The following is a 21,230-nucleotide window of genomic DNA, read 5'->3' on the forward strand; positions in this document are numbered from 1 at the left end:
AAGTGAGTATTAAGAGGGAGGCTTTTATCGGTTGTGCTTTAGGGGATAAGAATAATTAGTGACACTATCGCCTCTCTAAATACACAAGTGAAAATGAAGCAGTAAATATAATTAAAGGCTAATGTCTAATTAAATATTTTTAGGAAGCAAAAAAAAAAGAACAACACCCTGATACTTGATGGAATACACCATCTCTTTTAATTGCAGTACCCTGATGGGATCCCATTATTATTTTGTTGTTTGGAACCTTCAAGATTTTCTCGCATACACTAGCCAAAAAAGAAAATTGCTAATTTGGAAGACTGAAGGAAATATAAAACAAGGGAGACACCAACTGTGTCGCAGCTACCCTGTGTCTTTTTGCTAAAGAGCTGTACTGAAGTGCATGGTGGTGCTCTGGGGTGGCAAAGCAGACACGAAAAGGGACATGAGAATTATATGTCTAAATAAATATCAAACCTAGTTTCTGAACCCATTTCCTTGGCTTTGCAGCCCTTTCTGAGCACTGAGCATGCTTTGGAAGGGCGAGGCATGACCAAGAGACAGTGGGGGTTATGTGCCTCTGCATGCTCCACAGGGATGCATTTCCTTCCCCTTGCTTCAGGCTTTGATGCTTGTAGGGAGTGAGCAAGGGGGTAGAAACACCCTGCTCTGCCCATGTTGGCCCTGTGGCAATGGAGGCTGTATCACTGCATGAACTGGGAAACACTGAGCCAGTCACTGCCTCTCAGCCCAACCTACCTCACAGGGTTGTTGTGGGGATTAAATGAAGAGGGGGAGAACCACGTATGCCACCTTGATCTCCTGGGAGGAAAATGGTAGACTAGAAGTGCAACAAACAAACAAAATCCAATACCCCAGTTTCCATGATGCAGACCATCAAACTGGTGGGCACTTTGCTTAATAACAACATTCCAAACAATAGTGATAATAAATATTATTATTAATCATTCTGTACTGTAATAATAACTAACATAAAGCAACTAAAACATGCTAAGCTCTCTCTATATATTAAAATTCTTCTTTGGTGATCACTTGTAGCCAAGTAAGACTGTCTTCCATAAACACGGTTTTAACAGTGACTGTGGAGGCCAATTCTGGATCCACACGTCCTTCCACAGTGGGGGCATTGGTTTCCGGGTGGGAGTTGATCACAGTGTGGATTTGCCAAGTGTGTCTTCCTCTTAGCATGTTTCTCCCTTCCGTCCTGAGTTCGAGTGTCTTCAAAGCCCATGACACCTTTGGTAAAGGCTGTTCTACAGGCTTGCAGTTTAATAGGCATGATACAAAAGGAAAAAGGAATGAGCAGGAAAGAAGGAAGGAAGCATTGGAATTGTTTCTCCTTCCTTGACTGATGGATGAGGCTAGAGTGTGCCTCTCTTTAGGGCTGCAGTCCTGGGAAGCCAGCAGTGGCAGCAGTGTGTTCTTTCAGGCAAGTTCCCTGCAACTGCTATTTCTCTGATTGATGGATGGGACCAGGTTGATCTTCCCTTTTGCCATGATGATCTTTCTGTCAGGCAGGGGGTGCAGCCTCCCAGTAGTGGTTCTTGGTGTCCTGGCTGGTAGCAGAGGCCAGAGCATGGTTCCCATTGATTCTGAAGTCCCCTAGACCAACACCCATATCCCATTGTCTTTAAGTAAGTGCTAAGCGAGCTGAAGGAGGCAAATGCAACCTGAAATCCAAGACATAACAAGGGACTAAGAAATTGCCACAAATGAACTGCAAGGATACTTAAAGGAGAGCAGTGGTGAATAAAATTTCCCACTCCTTCTTAGATGGAAAGGCCATGCTTAATAGTGTCTTTCTTATCCTTTGTTACAGTTACAAAACATAACCAGGAGTCTTTAAACCTTTGACTTTCAGCCTAACCAGATACTGTACAATTTACTTTCCCTGACTGAAATATGGTAATGACCTCAAGTTGATTAACTACTGACTAAACTGCAGCCCTACGGACTATCCAGCATGTTGGGGAAAGAACTCGATAGCTTGGTTGCCCACAGGCACACAGAGGTTTTGAAAACTAGGGGTAACATTAATTGAGTCAGAAAATGACCACTAGCCCTATGAGGAAGTATAGACCTAATCGTGAGCATTTCATACTGTCTGGACTGGGCTACGGTATGTCAGTTACCATTTTATCTGGCACAAAAAAACCTTAAGTATCTGTGCTGGTCCATAAGCGGAAGGAAACCCTCAACGCCCAAAGTTCTGTGATACCTTTTGGGGGGGACCACACAAAAAGTCACAGAAATCTGACAAGCTTTCAGGTTCTCCATAACTCTTCAGACAATATTTTCTCTCCTCTTTGCTTGCCCGGGGACCTGTGCATTTCATTTAAGGCATGGGACACATACAGCCTACAAGCCAGACTTTATTCTCACCAGCCACAGGGAAAGTAGCTACAGTGGTACCTCGGGTTACAAACGCTTCAGGTTACAAACTCCGCTAACCCAGAAATAGTACCTCGGGTTAAGAACTTTGCTTCAGGATGAGAACAGAAATCGTGCTCCGGCGGTGTGGCAGCAGCAGGAGGCCCCATTAGCTAAAGTGGTGCTTCAGGTTAAGAACAGTTTCAGGTTAAGAACGGACCTCCGGAACGAATTAAGTTCTTAACCAGAGGTACCACTGTATTGCTTCTTTATCCCAGAATCCTAGGTGAGTAATCTGATATTAGTAGCACCTGGTGTAGGGATGGGATTTTTACACATCTTACAATCTTCGTCCCAGAACTGAGTCTACACACTCACCCAATTTCTCATTCTTTCTTCTTGTTTTTGTTTCCCCCATACCACCACCTGATTTTTGTATAACATATTGCCTGACGAATAGTTCTGGAGAACTCAAAAGCTTGCCACATTTTTTGTGACTATTTGGTTGGCCCTAATTAAGGTGTTATGGGACCCAGGTGGGCACCCAAGCCTAGGGCTTGCTGATCAGAAGGTCAGCAGTTCGAATCCCTGTGACAGGGTGAGCTCCCATTGCTTGGTCCCAGCTCCTGCCAACCTAGCAGTTCGAAAGCACGTCAAAATGCAAGTAGATAAATAGGAACCGCTACAGCGGGAAGGTAAACGGCGTTTCCATGTGCTGCTCTGGTTTGCCAGAAGCGGCTTTGTCATGCTGGCCACATGACCTGGAAGCTATACGCCGGCTCCCTCGGCCAAGCAATTCGGAAAACACTGCTTCCATCTTGAGGAGGCAAGTAGCACCATGGCCCCAAGCAGCCAAAAGTTAACAGTCGTAGACAAATGCAAAGGGAAATGCCAGAGCCAGCCTCCCCCTCAGTGGAATGCCAGGATTCACACCAGGAACACAGGAAGCACCAAAAGCTTCCTTAGACCAAAACAGATAATTAAGCATTGTCTGCAATTTCTGCAGTGACTGGCAGCAGCTCTCTATCATTTCTCAGACTGGAGGACAAGACTGCCAATGGCTACTAGCCATGATGGCTGTGATTTACTTCCACTGTCAGAGGCAATATGCCTCTGAATGCCAGTTGCTGGAAACACAAGTAGGCAGTGTGTTATTGAGCTCATGTCCTGCTTGCAGGCTTCCCGTAGGCATATGGTTAGCAATTGTGAGAACAGTATGTTGGACTAGATGGATCTTTGGCAGGGGCTTTCCCTCCCTCCAGCCAGAACTCACTGGAACTCATTTCCGCTACCTCTCAGGTCGGTGTGTGGGAATGTTAGGAATGTGGATTAGGATATTATATTATTAGATAGATCCTATCCAAGCTTGTGTTAGCAAGCTTCCAATATCAGCAGAGTGACATTCCCCTTTTGTGCGCAGCAAAGCGTGAGCGTTAGGTTTGCTAGAACCTCTACAACAATATTATACTTCAATATTATACTTCCTGGCAAATCCCCTTTGTCCCTCTTAAAAGAAATACACGACACAATAGTATTAAAATAAGATAGAGTTTACTCACATAACATCCTGAGTTAACAGCATAATCTCAGAAAGGCAGGCTTACGTAGAAAAGTTACAAGTATGTACATCTGGAGTCTACTTAATAAAGTGAGGCTCTATCTGGTCTCTCTCTTGGCAGCAGGCCAAGAGGGAGATCCATCCTAACTGGAGATTCTCTGGAGATGTGTTCCCATTGAAGGAGAAAAGGCTAAGAGAGAGAATGGCTGTTGGCTAGGGGCTTTTGTCTGCCAGCTAATCCATCTCATCTGCATATCTGGAGGAACAGGAACTTAGTCAGGTGTTCCCCCAGGTGAGTCCGTCTTAGTGGACACTCTAGGAACTGTTGTGACTTGTCTGCCCCAGTGTTCCATCCCACACAGTGGACATCATTGCTATTATAAGGGAACGAAGGAGGCGTTCATTGTGAGTTCTGACACCTCTTTTTCTAGAAAAATAGCACTGGTCATTGGCCTGATTCAGCAGGCTCTTCTTACTTTTTTTATGGAGCTTTCCACACTCTTACCTAGAGATGCTGAACCTGGCACCTTGTGTATGCAAAGCAAGAACCCTGTAGCTCCACAGCTAAGCTACGGCCACACCCAAAGAAGAAAATGCTTCTGAAGATGTGCAAAATACTAACTTTGCCAAGAAATTACAGGCTGGCTACCATCTGGGATGCAAGGCTGCCAGATTTTAAAACAAAACAAAACCGAAAAACAAAACCAGTGACACCTTTAGGCAAACAAATGTAATATGGTGTGAGCTTCCAAAGGCAAAAACTACTACTTCATCATCACCTGTAGGGTGTGGCTCTCAAGCAAACTTCAGCTCCAGCAACACATCTCGTTTTAGAAGCAGCGCAGCTGTAGTGAAACAGGAATGCATTGTTCACACTGTCTCTACCATGGGCTGTCTTTGGGATGAGAAAATACACGTCTTTCTCTCCCTCCTCCTCCTCCTCTCTCTTTAATGGTCAGGAAAAGTTGCCCAGAGTTCTCTGCAAGTACAAAGGCTCTCTCTCTCTCTCTCTCTCTCTCTCTCTCTCTCTCTCTCTCTCTCTCTCTCTCTCTCTCTCTCTGTGTGTGTGTGTGTGTGTGTGTGTGTGTGAGAGAGAGAGAGAGAGAGAGAGAGAGAGAGAGAGAGAATATGTGATGGAAAAAATAGATATAAAAAAACCAAGATTCCCTGGCAGCTTGTCCTATTCGCCCTAACAAACCACCAAGTTCTTTGCCTTTTTAGAACTGAAACAAGTTTAGAAGGGGAGGGGGAAGATTATCAAATTCTGTAACACGTATTCTTGCCAATGTTCAAAGATATAGTCTTTCTTTCTTTCTTTCTTTCTTTCTTTCTTTCTTTCTTTCTTTCTTTCTTTCTTTCTTCTGTTCTAGATTGTGGAGGTTCTTCTTAAGACAGGGGTAAAAGTAAAGGGACCCCTGACCATTAGGTCTAGTCGTGACCGACTCTGGGGCTACGGTGCTCATCTTGCGTTATTGGCTGAGGGAGCCGGCGTACAGCTTCCGGGTCATGTGGCCAGCATGGCAAAGCCGCTTCTGGCGAACCAGAGCAGCACACGGAAACGCCCTTTACCTTCCCGTCAGAGCGGTACCTATTTATCTACTTGCACTTTGACGTGCTTTCGGATTGCTACGGTAGATTGGTAGCAGGGGTAGCAAAGTGCAAATGTGGCAGATTGATATGGTAGAGCTATATATTTCCTGCATTGCAGGAGGTTGGACTAGATGATCCTTAGGGCCCCTTCCAACTCTACAATTCTATGAATCCGTAATTCTATGAGAGCATGACGGTCTTAAAATGAGTTAACTTCTGATTTAGTGTTTGAAGAGTACAATGTCCCCCCCACCCCCACCGTTGGATTTCAAAGGTGAGATCTGAAAACTGAAACGCTTGAATTTTAGATTGCCCTCCTCTTTTACATTGAGAACCTGGTTCTATAGAATAGGCATTTTATCCATTTATTTTTCTTGCTGGAATTAAGGGTGCGCCCGCGGAATGGGCATGTTAACTTCACAGTGGCTCTTTGGAGGAGAGTTCCTTCCTTGTTTTTATATCTTCCCCGGAGCAGCTAGCAGACACCTTCTCTTCGCTCTGCTGTGGCACATATCTGTCGCAAGGCTCCAGAGGATGGGGACGGGGAGGGCTGGGGTGTGTGTGTGGTAGGAATGAAAGACGTCCTCGTGTAAGTCACTCCCAGTCGGGAGCAGATGGCCAGCGGCCGTGGAGTTCCAAAGGGAAATGCATAGAAGCAGAAGAAGACCCCCAAGCAACTCATTTCTCCTGTTGAGACCCCCAGGCGCACTTAAGGAAAGACCTTTCTCGACACACCTTTTCCCCCAGGCAGTATCATCTACACTGGGAAAGCCCAACAACTAGTTGTTGCAGTTTTAAATCTAGCCACTTTTAAACTGGTTTACAACAAGCCGGTCTATTGAGTTTTCCGTAGGCAACAGCTAGCCCTTCGCCATAGCAATAATGTGGAACGAAACGGTGGTGGGAAGTCCTAAGCAGTTGGAGACACAGCAAACTTAAACAAGCCAGCTAGCTGTGATTTTAAAGGAGAGAGGAAGGAAGGGCTCGTTGCGAGAAGCTCGCGGGCATGCAGATAGGAGGACCTGAGGTTTTCATAGCACGCTGCTGCTATGCCATATGAGAAGTTTCAGTAGGCGAACCACGCTCCGAATGCTTATTTAAATAATACGATGCATATTTGCGTCCTATTTGCTTTCATTCCAGTTCTCCAGTTTCTCTTACCATGTGTATCCTGCTCGTTTTTTGGTTAAGTTTCCAGGGGGGAAAACTTTGTCGTTTTAAATTTCTTTTTTTTAAAAAAAATATTATTGTTATAGATGCCCCTAATGCTTATTTAAACCACGTGATGCCGATTTGTGTCCTATTTGTTTCCCCTCTAGTTTCTTTTTCCTTGCTTTTTTGGTAGAATTTTTCAGCCCCATACTCCTGGTAGCTTTTAAAAAATTATTATTAGTATTATTAGTAATCGTCATCGTGCGTGTCACCATAATCCTGGACCTGTCTCTCCTACAGTTGCAAAAACAAAACAAAAACCCAATATGCAAATATTTCCGAAGACAGGATACCTATCACATTTTGGCTGTTCCTTCTCCGCCATACCCTCAAATTCAGAAGCACTGATAGGACTTGATAAATGGTCTCGGGGTTTTATTTGGGCTTTACGCAGGAAGAGTTATTTATTAGTCTTTCCGTGACCACAATTTGATGTCTCTTAACCAGGCAAATTAATCCCGCGTTTAACAAGCCGAACACCGGAAGGAAGCAAATGACAAGCTGAGACCTGAAGTTAGCCATACTTTCCAAGGGAGGAATGGCTTTTGGTTTTTTTTAAAAAAGTTTTTAAATAACTCTATTACCGGTAGTTACACACACACACACACACACACCCCACATCACTGGGCCACCATAGTAATTTCTTTGGGAGAAAGTTCAGCCCGTAGAATGTCATGTAAGAACACCCAAGTAATCGCATTCTGATAACCCCCCAGACCTAACCTAGGGAGAGAGTCCAGCACCTGCCGGGATTCACAGGTTAGGATCGCAGGCCTCCAAAGTTTGATGAGAGCGTTGCATATATCACTGTCTCAAAGCATAGCTGCCAAGTTTTCCCTTTTCTCGCGAGGAAGCCTATTCAGCATAAGGGAATTTCCCTTAAATAAAGGGAGAACTTGGCAGCTATGGTCTCAAAGGGTCATCATGGTTTCAAGGTTTTGTAAAGGCGTCCATCTAAAAAAAATAAAACGTGGATGCGGAAAACACGTGTCAAACAGTCCTAGTCCTCAAGATGCCAAAATGGGCTCTGGCTTACAGTCAGGTGAACAGGATGGCAATTACAGGGCGACAGCTGGCTAAGTGTCGCAAAACTAGCTTTCAGAAAGTATCATCAGAAAGTATCACCATCAACAACTGAATTCAATGGGGTTTATTCCAAGTGGGATTGGGATTGTAGCCTTAATAATTTAATGTAAGTGTTATGTACTTGTGTGTGTGTGTGTATTTGCAAACAACATAACTTTCCCTTTCTTCTTTTAAGTCATTTATATATATTTTTATTTTTTCCTCTTTCCTTTATATTTCTTGGCTTCAGTGGCGAACCTCCACTTTTGGGGTCCTGAAGCTTGAACTGTTATGGGGGCCCCTTCACAACCAGCAGCAAGGTCTGGGTAACCAGTGTTATCTTCTTCAATGGAGTTGTTCCATGACAGATCACCACAACGTTTTTACAAAAATTAACTACTACATCTCAGATTTTGAATGAAATTGCTATACTGGGTTACATCACACGTCAAAGTCACTGGTGTGGGAAAAAAATCCTGTGCCTTATAGTTTTTGAATTATGGGAAGAGGGATGAAAATTAGGGAAGTGTTATATACATGTTTGATGCATCCTGTAATGATTTGAGTCGTGCGACTCAAATTGGGTCTACTGGACCCAATTCTTTCAAGCAATGTGGACTAAATTAGCTTCCGGGGGCCCTAAGCTTAAGCTTCATTTGTTTCATAGTAGATTCGCCCTTAGTTGTCTTTGTTTCTCTTTGACTCACCCTTTCTTTTCTATCTTCCCCAAACCTCTCGAATATTACTCCAGCAATTCTGTACTTACCCACCCCACCTTCCCCTTTTCTGTAGTGTGGAACCCAATAAATATATACCCCATAAAGACAGCATATGAAGCTCCTCCGATTTGACGAGAGCAACTCCATAAATGTGGGGGTGGGGTGGGGACTCTATAATTCACCCCACCCCACCCCACCCTTTCAGCACGAGATATTGCTATCAATTCCTAAAGCCTTTGTGGGCACTTCTCCTTTCAGTCGCCCGCTTCCCTTCTTCGGGGTTCTGTTTGATGCGTCATTAAAGGACCATTCGGCTACTTTCGAGAGTCCATAAATGGATGATTACGAACTTCCCCTTCCATGGGATCGCCTCTTTCCCTAGGCCATGTGTAAATTGACAAAGGACGAAGAGACTGCGAACCACTCCACGCCTAATAGAATGGGAAGCCCAGGCAAGCAACATTTATTTACTTGTTAGCACATGGAAGACAAGAGTAACCACCAATCTGACGCCCACGGTCATTTGTTACTTGTCAGGATATTTACTGGTAGCTCAGCCCACGAGGAGAGCACCAGAGGTTTAGAGCAGGCCAAAAGTTCACCTACAGGGCTGGCTTTGGAGGAGAGCTGCGAAGTTTGGTGGCTCTCAGCAACATTTGCTCGAGAGGAGAAAAAGAGTAGAGGAGAGAGAATCTGAGCCCCTACTCCAAACGAAACGAATGCAACCCATCTGAGGAAGCATTCAGGAACCCAACGCCTATTTTAGCTGTTTTCACTCTAAATCATATGAGAAACCGCCTCCTTTCAACATTGCCTGTTCTTCTCTTCTAGAATTTGCCAGTCTTAGAAAAAGTGTGGCTGGAGTAAAGTGGTCTTATTGGGAGTCGTTTGCTTGTATGTTTCGATTTTAAGAATGATCCGCAGCAGCGATTAAAAACATCCCACCCCCGCAACAGCAGCTAAATCAAACTCCAGTGACAGCAAGCCCAACTGGTAATATAGTTGATTTTTATGAAATGTAGAAAGAGGAGGGGTGGAGGGTGGGGAGGGCCTAAGGATGAGAATAAATGGATGGATAGCCAGATAACATAAATAACGGGTAGATGGATAGGGTAGATCGAATTTCAATTTCATTTGCGTTTTCCCCCCTCCAACAAAACACAATTGTGTTTCTAACTTTATTTCACAACTCATTAGAATGTTGATTGAATTAAATTGCTCTTTAGCACACTGCTTCCAGACACAAAGGCGATGTGCAAAGCAGAGCTATTTGGATTTAGTTTGTGTGTTGTTTTTTAAGGGAAAGCAAAAAGCACTTTAAGCAAACTCCATAAACCTTTAAGTATCTTTTGGGTGATTAATTTTTTTAAAATGAGGAAAAAGAACATTTTCCGTTATAAAGAAGCCTTCCCTACCTCTCCCCATTTCTCTCCCCCCCCCTATGTTACGGGATACGTGAGCCTATTGTAGCTGATATTGGGGGGGGGTAAAGCGCTCTCTCCCTCCAACCCCCCAGCTAGGAAGAAAAGTTTTAATTATTTTCACCATATTATGAACTGGAAGGTGTGTGTGTCTTTTTAACTCATAGAACAGAACTTGAATAGTCCTAACTTTCCCCCCTTCCTTTCCCCAACCCCTTTCTGTCACTTCCTTGCCCCCCCTTCTCTTCCGAAGTCTTTGAGGAAAAAAAAAACCTTTTGACGTATCCGTGTTGTTAATCAGATCGATGGGGAAAAGTTTGATTGAAGTTCCTTTGTCATGCAAATGTCAAGGACTTGATGGATGATGGTAGATATCTGACAAACTTCAGGAGGCATTTGTTCATTGGGCTTGATGGCGACCACGTGGTCCAGACCCCCTCTTCCACCCCTCTCCCCACCCCCACCTTTCTATCCCACCCCCACCCTGAAGGCTTTGGGAAGGAGGGGTAGGGGTATGGGGGGCTCCAGGGCTGGAGATCCGTAGATGGGAAGGCTTCTCTCTCTCTCCCCCTCTCTCCCTCTCTCTTTTTCCTAGTTAACTTTTGACATACTATCTAAAGGTTGTAGGGCAGAAGGGATCCCCGTAAAACAGGCTGACCCTCTTCCATCATTGGCAAAGGAACAATACCTAGAATGAACTTCTTCTTAGACTATGCAATTTGTAACCGTGGGACGAGCGCCTACGCGCCCAAGGACTACCAACATCTCGACCAAGGGACAACTTCCTTTCCATCTTGCTCAGGTACCTCTCCTTCCTGTGACAGCTATCATCAAGAGGGACGCTTCGGGACGACGGGGGTGGGCGCTGCTGGGCTCAACGCCCACCACCACCAGCAGCAGAACTCCAGTTACCCTCCTCCTCTTCCTCCTCCTCTTCCTCCCAACCCTGCTGGCCTTGGCATCTCCTTCGCGGGGTCATCCCAGCCATCGGGTACAGGATATTCGGCAGCCCCCAACTGCAGCCCAAGCTTCGCCAACCAGCAGTTCTTCCTCGGCCCCCAGGAGACAGATGGAGGCTACTTCCAGCCCTCGGCCTACCCTACCAGCGTGGCTCCTTCTTCCTCTTCCTCTTCTTCCAGCCTCGGAAGCTTACCTGACGGTTTCTGCGCCACCCCGGGCCAGTTCCAGCCACACCTCTATGGGTCTGAGCAGGGTGGCTATTTGCAAGGGGCTTTTGGCAACCTTTCCCCACCCTTACAGGAGAACAAAGACCCGCGGGCTTGCTCAGCCCAGCCATGCCCCATGGCTGCCACCACCGCCACGGCCACCACCCAGACCTTTGAATGGATGAAAGTGAAAAGGAACCCTCCTAAAACAGGTAAAGCCCCCTCGGTTCCCTTTCACAAGATGAGGGGAGGCTAGCAGAGGCTGGTTTCCATGTTTTCCCCCTCCACTGGAGGGTGGTTGTTGTCTCCATCATGCCTTACTCCAGAGTCCAGAGCATCCCAAGAGCATGTGACTTGTGGAGTCACATGGAGGCAGGATCTGGTCCAGAAAAAACAATACTCTTAGGCCTTGCCATCACCAACTTTCCCATCTCTGCCAGAACGGAAAAACCATAATGGGTTAAGTGAGTGTGCAGAACAGAGGGCGTGGGTGGAAAGGAAACGGATGGTTCTGGGGAGGGGTACAATCTGCTTCTGTTTCCAAAGCTGCCCAAGGGGAGAGAGAAGACCAGCGTTATTAGCTTTAGGCCCTGAGAGGCAAACGGGGGTTCAAACTGCAGAATGGGATCTAGTGGAGGAAAGGACGGAATCTTCTTTCCTTCCCAGGGATCACCTCCCCCTCTGGTTATGGGGCAGGCAGGTTTGTTTCATTCATTATGTGATATATTTATGACGCTTTTCAGACGGACATTGCCTCTCAGGGCTGCTCACAGGACTCAGAAAACGTGGCGCCAGTTTATTTGGTTGGGGTTTCACCCAGCATGTAGAGGCACACACGCGCACGCGTGCAACCAGCTCTTCTAACATTCCGCGGCACTTTCACTCTTCGGTCCATGCCCACGAGAAGATAATCAGTGTTGCCCCCTCCCCCACGCGCGTGTTATAAAGGCATGTCTGAGCCGAGTCTAGAATGGTGGTCCTGTGGCTGCTCCTTCACACCTGCAATTGGCATAGCTGCCAAGTTCTCCCTTTTTTAAAGGGAAATTCCCTTATGCTGAATAGGCTTCCTCGCGAGAAAAGGGAAAACTTGGCAGCTATGGCAATTGGCCGCTGCAGCATCAGCAACAGGGTTACCGCTAAACGCTGCTCCACCAAGGGAAAATCAGGACTGCCTCACACCATTCACCCACAAGGGTAGAGGAATCTAGGGATGGGCATGACATCCTGAATACAACTTTCCTACTGCTGTAGTCAGTCAGGGCACGCGCAAAGCCCGCGAGATCCATCCCCTCTAAATGTAGGAACTGGGAAGTGTCCATTGGGTGCGTGTCAGGCATAATAACAGCCAGGGCAGTCCTGGCCTTTCCTATGGAGGCTCAGCCCAGCGCTGGGCTTTTTTGCAGGGCAGCATCCTCTGAGGCTGGGGTGGCCGAGCTTCGCACAATTCCCTTTAGGGTTGCGTGGAAGCCTTTAATTCCTTGGAGGGTAGGAGTACTCCTTGACGTCTGTGAGCAGCAACCATTCCAAACGAATGGCGCTCACGCCGGAGAATGTCGTCTGAATTGCCCCCAAAGTTCCTCGTTGTTTGTTATATTTCAGTTTATTCAGCTGGTTTAAAAAGAAAAGAACAAATCTTAGCCATGTAAGAACGACCCTAGTAGAACTGACTGGGGGAAATCAGAGGAATTTGCAAGCAGAAGGTAGGGACAAAAATGAAATTAAGGAAAAGACCAGACCGTTTGGGGGACTGGGAAGCAGGACCGGCGTAGAGGCGATGGATGGACAGAGGGACGGATAAAGATACCCGGTACAGCGCTTCAGAGTCAGTCCGAGCATCTGTTTCTGACGCTTGGCGTCAGCCCTGGAACAGTGCAGTTAGAAGCGTAGAGAGTGCCTCTGAGCAGGTGCAGAGTATACCCCGTCACTAACCACAGAGAGTCTTCTCACACCCGGGATGTAGAGGATGGTGTTACAATTTCCCGGCGTGTATTTTCCTAGCAATTAAGCGTTGGCTGAAATGTTTATTGGGAGAGTTTTCTTATCAGGCTGGGTTCACCAGAGTTTAGCCCCGGATCCTGGTTAACTTTACGGACCACTTGAAGCAGTAATTTGGTTGATACGTTTATCCGAAATAAATCCAGTGGGCGAATCACCTGTTTGCCACGCGGTACCCAAGGCAACGCACACATTTATAACCTAAAACTTGCAAGTGGGTCCCTGCAACAAAATTTTGCACCATTAAGTGCTTCTTGTTCAGAGTTCCAGTCATTCTGTCATAGCTGCCAAGTTTTCCCATTTCTCACGAGGAAGCCTATTCAGCATAAGGGAATTTCCCTTAAAAAAGGGAGAACTTGGCAGCTATGCATTCTGTTCTGCTCTCTCTCTCCTTCGTTGTCCTTCCTTATCTCCCAAAGCCAGTATCCCTATACTCACTGAACATACCCAGTCCTCATTTGGCTGTTTTTGAGGTTTTTCTCTCCATTTAGGGTTTTTTTTTGGGGGGGTGTAATAAAAAAATATTTCTCCACTAATGCCTACGGGCAGAGTTCCCCACCTTCCTGGAGACATTGAAAAATAGCTTCTCTGTGTGAACCAGGAAGTGACCTATCTAGACAATGAGATGGTTCTTTCTGCCCTTTATCTCTCTCTGAGTTTCTCTATCCTCCTGTCCTGTTCCAGCCTCTCCACTCCAGTTGTCAGTTTTTTTTTCCTACTCAACATTCGGTGACTTTGAACCATTATGAGCATGGTGTGTATGTAGGGTTTGCGCATAAGGTTAGTGTGCGCTTTTGGTATTTGTGCCAGTAGCCTGCACTTCTTTCTGCCTTCTTTCTCGAGCGTTGGAATTGCAATTTTGGCAGGAGAACGGATGGCATGGTAGTATGGCATTAGTATCAAGATAAAACTATTAAAACTAAGATGCCTTAAAACTACAAATAATAATGAGCAAGAATATTGTTAGCCGCCTTAGGCTCCTGCAGGAGAAGGGCAGTATAAGAGAACGAATATTCCATTAACAATATATAAACAGCGGCGAACTGATTTGATGTGTTTCTCTTGTTAAGCCGCCTTGGGAGCGGTTGTGGATGAAAGGCGGTGTACAAAAAAGTAGTAAATAAACACAAACGGTTAAAGGTGGGGGGAACCGGTAAAGTTGTTTTAAAGGGCAATGGCGAATAATGCAAAAGTGTCATCGTGGGCCCCAATTGTCACAACACAATCTTCTAGGATCCAAAATTGGGGTGAAAGAGTAGGAGCCCTCACACCAGGAGAAAAAGGACCCTCAGTGGCCATACTAGTAGAATGTTCCTGAGGAAAAGCCTACCTTTGAGCATCTGCAGAGTGCATATATCCCTGACTGCTTGATAGCCACAGACCTGTTCCCACAGACCCTGCAGGTGGTGTGGAAACGGGGGAATAATCCAAAGCTCCCCCGTGGGTGGGCGTGTATGTGCTTCTGATTTTAGACTCGAGGGGGCTGCAATTCTAACGCGTGGCTTCCTTGCTTCCCTCCCCCCCCTGCTTTGGCCTTGTGGTTCGTCTCTGAACAGCGACCGTGTCCGACTACGGTTTGGCCGTCCACGCCAGCACCATCCGGACCAACTTCACCACCAAGCAGCTGACGGAGCTTGAGAAGGAATTCCACTTCAGCAAGTACCTGACCCGAGCCAGGCGGGTGGAGATCGCGGCCACGCTGGAGCTCAACGAGACCCAGGTGAAAATCTGGTTCCAAAACAGGAGGATGAAGCAGAAGAAGAGGGAGAAGGAGGGTCTGGCTAGAGCCCCCGCCGCCCTCAGCGGCTCGGTCAAGGAAGCCAGCGAGGCCGCTTCGGACAGATCCAGCAGGTCCTCCACGCCCGACGCTTCGCCCAGTTCCGTGTCCTCTTGAAGAGGGAGACACGCGAGGTCCTCCCACCCACCCCCACCCGCACTGGAATATCCTCCCCACCCACAGGCCCCCTTTAAGGAAATGGCTCCTCCTTGAACAGAAACGCCAGGCCAATGCGCAGTCTGCCTTAAGCCTCTATCGTCATGCGCAAGCACATCACACGCCCATCGAGGAAGCCTCCGCGCAGGCACGTGTATTCCTAAGCGCGGGCATCTGTGCACACAAACAAGAACCGCGTGTTCAGAAACAAAGAACCGTGTGTTCAGAAACACACCTACAGATCAGCTTCCAAATGACGCAGGTATATACTTTCTCTCCTTGGGTATTTTTGTTTCTGGTGGGGAGGGGTCATAGGAGCCAATTCCTAGCGGGCGGAGTGTCTTCGACCCCCCCATAAAATATTCGAGCCTCCCTCCAAGTTGATGGGCATCGCCATTCAAATAGTGTGCGTGCACTGCGTCATGCGGCTCCCCCCCCCACAATATTTTATTCAAGTTGGCACCCTCGGGAGCGGTGCTATCTACGCAGAATCGTTTATGGGCTCGTACCATCAAGAGTCTGAGGCAGATTTGCAGCCTTTCCCGCGCCAGCCTGCTCTGACAAACCCTGCATGACAGGTACACGCGTGTTCCTTTGCTGCCTGAAACATCCACAGGAGGACCGCAACTCGCACTCCTCCTTCCTTTCTCCCCGCACCCCGTAGCAGAGATTTAAAGAACTGGAGAGTGGAGAGGAGCGATTCCTAAGGGTAGCCCTTCCTCTTCCCCTCTCCGTTATTTGATAGGACCTCGCCCAAGACCAGGAGCTGCCCGTAGTGTGCCTGTTTCTTTGAATGCCTAGTTCATCAAGACTACTATATCTCAGGGACAGCCGTTTTCCCACCTTCCTTTCCCAAAATTAGGAACCGCACTTTCAGCAAGATTTGAGTGTTTCCGTTTTTGTTTAAGGTTGACTTGGCGGCGCAAGGTGTGGATCTTTCTTTTCCAATGGCTAGAAAGAGGGTCATATTTGCGCGTTCGTCTGCTCGCTTGCTTCTGACTATTCCTTACGCGCTAACGATTAAAAAAAAAATAAAAATAAAAAAGTGTTGACATTTTCTATAGAACGGAATAAAACACACGCCCTCTCGCAGCCCAGTTATAACGCCAGAGGCCTTGGAGAAGCAATTCTCCCATTCATCTCCAATGTTGCACTAGAAGAAAACAGGGCCTCTGCCTGCTGATAGCCCGAAATAGTTTGGCTACATGGAATTCCTTTCACGCATCAACTATAGTTTCGTGAAGAGGCTTTCTGACCGTGTGAATGCAGCATTTGCTAAAAGGAAAGCAAGACAGCAGATAGCTACCGTACTTATTAACAGCTCTGTTTTTATTTGTCTTTGATGTCAGCACCAAAGTTTTAATGACCATAGAGATGGTGATGTTTTACATGGTATGTTTGTGGGAATGTGCCTCAGCATCGTATTAATTCACTAGCCTGATGAATGACTCATCTTTCCCCTAAGATTTATTTTTTATTGCATTTTAAGATGTAACAAAACAGGCAAAAAAGGGGGTATTGAAACGACTAAGGTTGGTACCAGAAATATGCCATTCTAGGAGCCTCCTAGAATTCTGCATCAGGCAGAGAAGCATTCCTTATTTCTGTGAGCCATAGGGTTTAGGCAGCGGGAGAGCAAAACTCCAAAATCCATAGACTTAAACTTTGTAATTTTAATAGAGGATTTTTAAAACGGCTAGAGGATTATCATCTCTTCCAGCTGACAGGACAGCCAGGTAGCCAAGTAGCTTAGATACAGCCAACCTTCATAAGTGTCAAAAGAGGATGTGCTCAACATATGGGTATTTGCTGTGTGCTTAAATCCCTTGGAAACTAGGAAACACTGAACTTTAAATGTGCTTATTAGGAAAGTAAATTCTGTTGGAGGACAGGTCTTACCCTTCAGTCAATGCACCCAGGATTAAGCATATCTGACTAAATTTGGAGGTGGGGGTGGACAACTTCCTGTGCATTTGCCTGTTGCAATGAATGGGAGCTTGGCAAGAGCAACAGGCCCTCTTTCTTTGACTTCAAAATGCAAAGAGGTTCTGATTTGACCATTAGATACGAAGAGTCCTACACGAAACATCAAAAGTTTGAGAATTTGGGAACGAACTGAATCTTCTCCTCCTTCCTTCCTTCCTTCCTACAAACAGCCAAACTCTTTTCACATTTACCATGAAATAAGTCCCACTGAATTTAATGGGATTTACCCTCTAGTAAGTGACTTCAGGAATGCAGCCTTATTACGGTATTTATCTCCCTCCCTCTCCCTCTCCCTGGGCTATGACTTATGGGGTAGTAGTATATAAGGACTTTGGAGAACATCTGTAGACTCAGGGAATGTTTTACTTGCATGCACAAAGCTGGGAATAGGCAGGCAAACATCTCAAGTCAAAGGAAATGGTCATCCTGGCACTAGGGATGGGCAAGTTTTCTTTCCGTTTCAGTTTCTCTCAGTTCCTGTTTTTCACCAATCCTATATTTTCCACATTTACACACACACACACACACACACACACACACACACACACACCCTCATGATAATCCACCAGTATTTTAGTGTTAATTTCTCCTAATAGAAAAAAAACCACATTTGCAGGTTTGCAAGTAATATAATATAATGCATTTTGCATGTTCCCCCCTAATATATGCATTATTTAAATGCACACTTTAGTATACTGTATGCATTTTTGGGGTACACATTACTTGGCATAGAAAAAAACCCAGAGAAATGTGAATGTTGAAAGATGGCTGTGTTTCAGTTTGTGCATTGTTTCGGAAAGTATGGCTTTGATAGGTTGACTTTTAATGTCTCTCCCACCCCTACCAGGCAGGCAGGCAGGAACCTCCTGGCCTCTTTGCTTTTAGAGATTCGCCTCTAGCGCTTGGCTGCTAACTCAGAGGAAGACACTTCAACTAGTTACTTCTAAAACAGTTCCAAAATTACTTTTAAAAAGAAAAAGAGAGAGAATATATTGGTTTGACACATTTAAGGACTTGTTTGCATGGAGCTGAATGTTGACTGATATCTAATTGCTAAACTTGACTAACAATTTATCCTATATTTATTATTCCTTCCCATAGATTGAATCCCAAACCCCCTCGCTATGAATGTAGGGTGACCTGTGACAGACAGTGCAAGCTTTTCCAGTTTCACAAACATTAGCCCTAGAGCAAAACTTTTAAAAAGCAGAAACTTTGTTGTTGTTGTTATTAATTATTATTATTATTTAGATTTTTAATGGAATCTAGTGTTTTAAGCTGGACCTGGAGACACTGTCCCCTCCTTGTGCTTTATATCTTGAACCGAAACTACCTCAACCTAAATAAAGTATACATTTTCTCAAGTTTCTTGAACATGGTTTGACCGTCTTTTCCTCTCTTGCTCCCTGCCCTTTGATACAACACAAACATTTGCAGGGCGATTACACTTCCACTGTGTAGTGTGTCCAGTATGGTTGCCCCACCTCAAAAGGGATACTGTAGAACTGGAAAAGGTTCAGAAAAGAGCCACCAAAATGGTCAAGGCATTGGAGGAACTGCCCGAAGAGGAAAGGTTTGAGGCTACTGTATATAGTTCAGAGATAAGATAAGGGGAAACACAACAGAGGTGTACAGAATTATGTATGGTATGAATGAAAGGAATAGAAAAAAAGTTATTCTCCCTCTCTCATAATACAGTCATACCTTGGTTTTTGAACAGCCTACTTCTCAAACATTTTGGCTCCCGAATGCCACAAACCCGGAAGTGACTGTTCCGGTTTGCGAACTATTTTTGGAAGCCGAATGTCTGATCACTGGCAGAGGAACGGGGGTGCAGAGGGAGAGGACAGCCCCCGGCACCACTATTCCAGTAGGGTGCCATCACAGTAGTCCCCCTGGACACGCGCTGCACACCCCCTTGTGTGCCAGGCGCCACGCGCCCAGAACGTGTGCCACACCCCCGGGATGTGCGCTCTGCCCCCCGCAGGCGGTGTGTCATGCCCCCGGGATGCACACCACGCCCCGGGGCGCCAGCCCCGCCCCGCCTGCTCTGCACCCCCGGTAGTGGAGCATGCGGCTTCACCACTGCGTCCGATGGGGCTTCTGCGACTTCCAATTGGCTGCAGGAGGTTCCTGCAGCCAATCAGGAACTGTGCTTCGGTTTCCAAACGTTTTGGAAGTCAAAAGGACTTCTGGAACGGATCCCGTTCGACTTCCTAGGTAGGACTGTACTAGAAATCAGGGGCATCCAGTAAAACTGAAGGCTGGAAGATTCAGGTCAGACAAAAGAACTACTTCACATAGTGCACAGTTAATTTCGCTTCCACAAGAGACATTGATGCCACCAACTTAGATGGCTTTAAAAGAGGATTAGACCAATTCATGGAGGATGCGGCTGCTAACCATGATGGGTCTGTTCTACTTCAACTGTTGGAGGCAGCAAATATCTGAAGACCAGTTGCTGGGAAGCACAAATGCTGTTATTATACTCAGATCCTGCTTGTGGACTTTCCTTAGGCACCCGGTTGGCTTCTGTGAGAATAGGATGCTGTACTAGATGGGCCTTTGGCCTGATCCAGTATGGCTCTTCTTCTGTCCTTAACATCTCTCGAAAGGGCAGGATCAAAGGCTAAAGAGGAACCGAGAAAGTTTTCATGCAGCTTCTTATATGAAGCAACCTTAGACTAAATCAAATGACTGGCCCATGTCACTCAGCATTGTCTATTTTGACAAGCTACCTACTGTAGAGGTGCTGGGGAAGCCAGGAACTTCTGCTCTGTCACAGAGCTATGGCTCCAGGCTAATTCTCTTCATTCAGAATGGTCCAGAATACTGCATCCCCTCAGTGGCAAAGTAGACAACAAAAGATTCTCTAAGTGTCATTGGAACACCCACATCAACACATTGGCCTACTTCTCACTGGAGTGACAAACACTTGAGTAGGTTCTGATGAAGGACTAGTCCTCCATATAATAAAAATACCGGTAATAATTATTGGTGACAGAGCTTACAGGGAGCTTTTCCCCCCGATATGCAACTTTCTAGGTGTGGGGATTTGCTGTTTACACAGAGAAGCATTGAATCATGTGAACCTCCACCTGCTGTATGAAGTGGTGCAGCTCAAACACAGGTTTACCTAGGAGGGTAGTGAGGTAGCTGGAAGGTGCCATGGCCCCCTTGATTCAAAGCATTACCCTCTAAAGCAGCCTCTCTGGTACACTTTATATCCAGTGGTAAAGCATTTCCTGGACTGTACCACTTTGGGTTGCAGATGGGGACTGTATTTTTGGGAAGGTCTCCAGCAGATGGGAGAATCTCTGCACATAGGAAGAAAGTATCAAGCCAGGGACAGACCCCTCGCCAACACATTAGTTCTCTACTTGCAGAAACTTCATTACCCTGCTCCCTAGGGGCACACATCTTCAGCCTGAAGTGGTACAGTCCAGAAAATGCTTCAATAGGTGAGTCCAGATTGCACGCACAGGCTGTTCTCCTCTGTCTTTCTCCTTTCTAAGTGGCTTCTGTTTCCACCTACTTCTACCAGATCTCTCCTCTTCCGGGAGGGGAGTCTTTGTGGGCGGGACCCGCTCCTTGCGACAAGCAGGGGGGCGTGTATCGGCCCCCTGCTAAAGCCTATTCCTGCTGCCATGCAAAGCCTCTGGCTGGCCAATAGGGCCGGCCTGAGGGCGGGGTTTACATACATTTAAGGTGGCGCGGCAGCATTTGAATCCTTCTTCTTTGCTGCATCCCGACGGATCTCCCACCCACCCTCCCTTTAGGTCTTCCCTTTGTGTGTGTGCTTTGACCTTGCTGTGGACTTCGGTTGGTTGCCTTGGTTGCCCAAGGGGCCTGGTAGGAGTTTTTTATCCATTTGGCTAATTGGCACCGGCCTCTTGGTTTTTTCGCCTACCTCGTAGCAATTCGTCACAACTTCTTTTGGTATTTGGCGGTTAGGCATTGGAATATGGAGTTGTCTGGTGTGTTTGAGGACTGGTTGTGGCCATCATCCAACCCTCCTCTTATAGGGGTATCCCCTCAAGGGATCCGGTGGTCGTGGATCCCGTTTGATGCCCTGCTGGGGGCTAGGGCCATGGCACAACCCCCGGTGACACCAGGGGGAGGTTTCAGTTGTATTTGCATCAACAGGCTCCTCCCTCGGGGTGTTAACCTTATATGACTCCCCACTGAGCGGGGTGGAGTCATGCTTGCTAG

The 21,230-nt window shown here is 46.5% G+C and overlaps 1 protein-coding gene and 1 long non-coding RNA gene across 2 annotated transcripts in view; one reads left to right on the forward strand and one right to left on the reverse strand.

Annotated features, from left to right (window-relative positions):
• Positions 1–21,230, reverse strand: part of LOC148683814 (uncharacterized) — a 410,944-nt gene that overhangs the window by 344,199 nt on the left and 45,515 nt on the right. The window lies entirely within an intron of this gene.
• Positions 1,466–14,993, forward strand: HOXB1 (homeobox B1). The gene is made up of 3 exons (XM_035135926.2): positions 1,466–1,479; positions 10,631–11,316; positions 14,656–14,993. Exons 1-3 carry the CDS (start codon positions 1,466–1,468, stop codon positions 14,991–14,993), a joined length of 1,038 nt encoding a protein of 345 aa, XP_034991817.2.

Source organism: Zootoca vivipara, chromosome 12, assembly GCF_965207765.1.
Source record: "Zootoca vivipara chromosome 12, rZooViv2.hap1.1, whole genome shotgun sequence".
Classification (NCBI taxonomy): Eukaryota; Metazoa; Chordata; class Lepidosauria; order Squamata; family Lacertidae; genus Zootoca; species Zootoca vivipara.

What these genes read in the sequence shown, in the direction of transcription:
- HOXB1 (XM_035135926.2), top strand. An exon ending in AAGGAACCCTCCTAAAACAG is followed by an intron (nt 11,317 to 14,655) that starts GTAAAGCCCCCT and finishes GTCTCTGAACAG; the next exon opens with CGACCGTGTCCGACTACGGT.